This window comes from Opisthorchis viverrini (genome assembly GCF_000715545.1).
Source record: "Opisthorchis viverrini unplaced genomic scaffold opera_v5_264, whole genome shotgun sequence".
In the NCBI taxonomy this organism is placed as follows: Eukaryota; Metazoa; Platyhelminthes; class Trematoda; order Opisthorchiida; family Opisthorchiidae; genus Opisthorchis; species Opisthorchis viverrini.
Genome location: NW_008751921.1, coordinates 655700 through 661407, shown reverse-complemented (window position 1 = coordinate 661407; position 5708 = coordinate 655700). Strand labels below are relative to the sequence as shown.

The 5708-nt window shown below is 43.7% G+C and overlaps 2 protein-coding genes across 2 annotated transcripts in view; one reads left to right on the top strand and one right to left on the bottom strand.

The window, feature by feature from the left end:
• T265_09246 (hypothetical protein) overlaps window positions 1-5708 on the bottom strand; it is a gene marked incomplete at both ends in the record, with an annotated part of 25599 nt that overhangs the window by 5135 nt on the left and 14756 nt on the right. The gene's annotated exons all lie outside the window — the stretch shown is intronic.
• T265_14798 (hypothetical protein) overlaps window positions 5117-5708 on the top strand; it is a gene marked incomplete at both ends in the record, with an annotated part of 8753 nt that continues 8161 nt past the window's right edge. Inside the window, 2 exons of the mRNA XM_009175279.1 lie at window positions 5117-5207; window positions 5270-5546. Of these exons, the coding sequence (XP_009173543.1) occupies window positions 5117-5207; window positions 5270-5546 (368 nt within the window). The remainder of the gene's footprint in view (window positions 5208-5269; window positions 5547-5708) is intronic.

Below are 5708 nucleotides of genomic sequence, written 5' to 3'. Positions count from 1 at the left end.
TTTTCAAGCACTTTGGGGGCGATTCTGATCAACTTAAACCTCTTGTGCGCCGCAGCAATCTTAAACTCTTCCGCAATAGGACGAAAACTCTTATTTGGATCGTGAGTTTTGAAACGACCGCACCTCAAAATCAGGGAAGCCACATGTCGTGTGTAGCAAAGTAGGCGGAATTACAAGAATTCTGAGTTCAAAACTTGACGAATAACCTTGTTGCCCAAGCTAGGTTACAAAGTCAAACTCCCTAGACTCGTAGGTTCCCAAAAGATCCTCATTGCGAGCAAGCACAATATGACATTGGATGGAGGACAGAGCAATCCATATCACCGCAACCGATTACCAAGATCCGTGCAAGACCTTTGGTACTGTAACTTCAAGCACGCAAAAAATAAGAACTAGTGTGAAAAACATCTGTCTGTTCGCTTGCTCAAGCTTTACGCGGTTCGTTTATAGGATTGTCGGCAGTGAACTCACCGGGGCCTCTAGCGAACTTCTGCACCGGTCAAAAACAACGCGAGTGTGCTCTACGTGACGCGAATGACGTCACGTTCGACTGCACTTTCGGTTGGTGATTAACTTGTACCAAAACATTCTTATCGGAATGTTTCAAAATGGCGAAACAGCCTGCACAAAGCTGAGGTTTGGAATGAGCATATCAAGAAAGAAACCAATTTTTTAACCCCAAACAAATCCGAGTTAGATGCTTCTTTGACAGGAGAAAATACTCTTATGTAAGTGACAGCAATATTGTTGAGTCTAACTTGATCTTCTGATATTTCCCGCATTCACTTACATTCATCTGCATATGTACTTTTGAGCTCTACTTGTTTTGCTAACTGTACCCGCAGCTCACCTTGGCGTCACAGTCCTCCCGTCCGACACACGTTCGTGTGTTGGCACGTGTTTCTGTGTGTAGATGCGCAAAGCTGACCTAATTACCCACACGCGTTCGTGTCGCGTTTGCTGTGCCTGCGTTGACTTGTTTTTGCTCATGAGTTCCGTGTGATCGCACGTCTAATGAGAATCACGAGATTGTCATCGGAATGCCAACCCACGCTACTGATCCATCGTACCGCTCGCCATTGTTTGGTGTGCGGACGTTGACACTCTCTGCCGGTCAGTGACAGACCTATGCAACTGTTGACGCTACGTGCGTGAACAACTGAGATTTGTTGTACACATTTGCTTACCCTTGTGTAAATAGTACCGCAGAATTTCGAACCCAGTTCTTCCTTTTGATATTCGGGATTGTCGAACCTACGCGTCACTCAGAGTTCCGTATCGGGAACCTTAACAAATGTTCTGGACTAGTTATGAACATTTCTGTGATACAACATCAGACAAGGTTTACGGCACAATGATACACGCGACCTGAAGCGGTTATCAGCTAATGAACTCTGAGCACAGGAGTACTGCAACACTGTCTACAACCGAGCTGAATAGACTGGTTACCGCATTCAGTAGCTCACGTTTCGGAACAAAGGTTTCTCAGTTGACATCTGATCTGGAATGAACAAATCCGACATGAAGTAGCGGACCGATTCTGGAAAAAAATTCCGGTGTTGTAAAAGTATTATGGAAATTTGTTTTAGGATACACCTGAAGTAAAATCAGACCAGAAACTTTTGTTTTGCATGCCCAAAATCCAGTTTCGATGGGAGTGATGAGGTGCGGAAATTTGGAGTTTCGTTTAGGACCAACTATTTTCGGAGTTTAGGGATCTCAAACTTCCATCGTGTGAAAAATTACTATACTTCGATTATATAGTAGCCTCGTAATAATAACACTTTTACCGGAACGACAGACGAAACTTTTGCGCATAAGCTGGCTGCCATTCGAAATGGTGGAGAAAGCGACTCTTTATGTTGCAATAACCATTTAAATAGCCTATTATCATGACCATCCATGACACATTAGGCACTGGAGATGGCCTGCCAACCAGTGATAGATAAGTGAGCCCTAATCGATCGCTGTGTTTGAATACGTAGTTTTCAGTTATTCAGTGACACTCTAACAAGCTATTCTCTTTGTGAAAAACTCACCGAGTGACATACATTGAGCTTGCGGAGCTTACCTAATAGTTGACGTCTACTCGAGCGATCTCTCTGGCCCTTTTTCCCATAAGAAGACCAACGTTTGGGAAATGTGACTATCCAGGGCTTAGTGATGCCCAGAACCTAGGTACTAGTGATAAGCTTGTTGACTAGACAACGGAAAACTTACACTAAAGATATGTTCTACCCGCTTCGCTAAACCGGTGAGAAAATAAACCAAGAGGAAACACCGTCTTGAGGAGACACTTTTAGTGGCTTGAAAAGTCTTCGATCGCAATGTTCCCTTCAAGAAGGAGATCGAAAACAAAGCAGGATGCAAATGTGGACCTCAAAATAACCGACTTTTCAACCATGGTGAAAATGTCCAGCCAAATTTAATCAGTTAACAGGTGGATTCATTAGCTGAATTCACAGAGTTGTTACGTCGGCGTTTCACTTTGGTTTGAACACTCATCCCGCACATGGTCCGCACTGGACGCCTTTCATTGGCACCTATCACAGCTACAACGCGGACGGATAGCGATAAAACTGGGACATGTGAGAAACACTCACCAATGAACAAATTGGCGTCGCTGAAAAGAAAGCTAACAGCTTCGGGCTTTCGCAGAATCCAGAAAATTTGTAAAGTGCGGGTTAGATGGTTTGATTTTGGAGTACTTTGCTCAATTACGGGGAGTCGTCGATCGCGACATCTCTGGGGAGCACCACACACCTGTCCATTCTTCAAATTCCCAATGATCGCCGTCAGACTCCGTAATATTCGATTGGATCTTCAGGGTAAAGTTTCTGGTTTCATGGCCCTTACTCAAGTTCAGGTAGTTCTTACAAGCATATACTTTTCCGGGTGACCTAGATTACGCTGGATACGTCCATTACGTTGCGCAGGTATGTTTCAGTAACGGGTACAAAATGACATCGAATATCTGCTGTTACATCACCAGCTGGTTAGGAAACCCATGTTCAACTGAAGTTACATTGCCCTGATGTAGAGAGCACGCGGTTATCTTCTCAAATCTCAACCCCATCTAAGAGGGATTATTTTGAAATCTACAAAGAGTGCGCCTTCTGGAGAGGGATTAAAGTTTTCTATGGAGGTAAATGTTGGTAGATCAGGTAGCGTAGATGGTCGTTGGCCTGTTCGCTGAGCTGGGCCATTTGATTGCAAACGTTTCATCACCAATCGGGACTCGGAAGGACAAAGGTCACTCCAGCATCGACCAGATTACGATGGCAGGGGATGCCAAGCTCAAAGGTCACTTGGGCATAGGTGAATAAGTACACAGCATAACCACCCGATCGAACAACTAATCGCGATCAAAGGTCATCCTCGGCTAGCAGCACGCATATTAACACACACGTAACACTACTCGACGCACAACCACCAACCCAACGCTACACACCACTACGCTCCCCAATAACGCGCTGATGATGTCACCTCGATTGGTGATGAAAAGTTTGGAATCAAATTGCCCGGAGAATAAAGTGCATATAAAGATGTGAAAGCAAATATAATACGCATATCTCGACTAATATTATTAGTTTGAAACAGGTTACTACACTATAAAGCTCCGGACTTTGTGACCGAGCTCACTCGGCCACCTATGTTTTGCGTGGCAGTTCGACTACATACATGAATGAATGACGTAGCATGCATACTGTTACAATAGCGTCTCTGAGTTAGGTGGATGACTGATAAAACCATTGTGTAATCCGCAAGGAGTCAGGACACTTTATTGCGCACAGTTCTGGTGCTTCCCAGGATTACATCAACGACCACGAAGGACCTACTGATGACACATTTTTACTTGTGTAGTAATATATATATATATATATATATATACGTATGTGCCCACATATACGCATGCACACATAAGTGGTTTTCTGAACACTATTGGCAATTTGCTCAACAAACGCATCATCTTCCAGGGGGAAATGTCAATTTTCGGTGTAGTTCTCATGAAATGTAGAGTACACTATCCTGCTGATGTTCTGGCAGAATGGCTGTTGAAACTGGAGAATTGCAAATTATTTTGTCATAAGGTAATCTATCACCAGAAACTGATATTCATTTATCAACAGTGGGATATCTTAGTGACTGTCACAGTAAGTACTGTGATGGGGGGAATGGGTTATGGGACTTTTATGAAGGCCCGACCTGAGGCTTGTTGGAAATAACGGACGTTGCAGGATATGTGAAAGGAATGAACGTTTGTCTATGTCATAATATTGGTGAAGTACTGACGCTAAGTATAGCATTTGCGTATCGCATGTGTGGGCAGCGTACACTGCAGAATGGAACAGAGCGTCTGTGGTCGGATGGGTAAAACAGAGGCTGTACAAAACGGTAAATTAAACGATCGCGTTTGGTAAGGCCAAGGGGCTTGTTAGGAAGTCGTTGCAAACGATGATGTGCAGTTCAACAAGACGAGAGAACTCATTTAAGTAGGGTGTAACAAGGAGCTACAAAGTGATGGTCGTATGGTCGCTAAAACAACCGTTGTGACATAAGTAGGTAAAGTGGTTTCTGATGGTTTCTTAAACAAAATAACCGGCTACAAATGACTGCACGACAATCTGTGGGTTTTAAGCATAGTTGACCGACTGAGGTGGGACGAGTTGGTGTAAGATTTCCATGGTTGTCACTGACGGGTACAACCCTCCAAGTCGAGCACCCTTGTGCAAAGTCCATTCTGACACATTGGGGAAGTAAGACCGAAACCGACAAACAGCAGTGTCACGGAACAAAGTTAATATCTCAAAGTTCCGCCATTTGACAAACAGGTGAACGTGGATGGTCGGTATAAAATGGGCAACTCTTTGATTTTTTCGTACTAGTCACAAAAACAAAGTTTTCCCATACTTTATTAACATATAAAGCAGAATTGATCAATAGGTTGGATGAAGACGGGCAGAATTTGCCTTCATAGCTTAGGTGTATCATTGGTGGTAGTTTCTTAATTACTGGAGAAGATGAGTGTTGATCAGCTCCAGCTATTCACTGTGTTCACCCATATGGAACAGGGTTTGTTCATCCGGTCTGTAATATGAATCAACCTCAAATCTAGGCTCGTTTGGAGCATTTATCGAGAGTGATCTTTGTTCGGAGAGACTCAAATCCAAATCTTGGTCACTGCAGTCCGAGTAAAACGACAAAAAGTAGGTGGAACATTACAAGGTAGCCCAGATTACCAGTTCACTTGCATATATATAGCTTCCAGTTTTGAGCGATATTATTCGGATGCTGTATGAGCGTTCAGCTGTAGCGCCCCTTCGGTGCCTAGCTGCCGTGTCACCAGAAGGAACAACGAGGGTTGGGATACTACCAGGTTGCCCAAGCCTAGACAGAGGCAGAGATCGGTTTCGAACCACCGACCTTCCTGTCAGTAATCTTGCGCTCCAACCACTGAGCAATCTCGCCCCAATGCTGTATAAGCGGCCAATCAATGTCAGTGGGGTTCGTGCAGTCAGTTTCTTTCCAAATTGTCTGATTGAGCGGTTAGAGTTGTAGACACCTCAGAATGATTGACATAGGCCAGTACAAGGTCCCCTCCCTCATCCACTCTTTTTCTCTTCTTGTCACTTTATGGCTTAGAATATACTTACGTATATATATATATATATATATATATATATACATAAAGGCGAACATTATGTTTG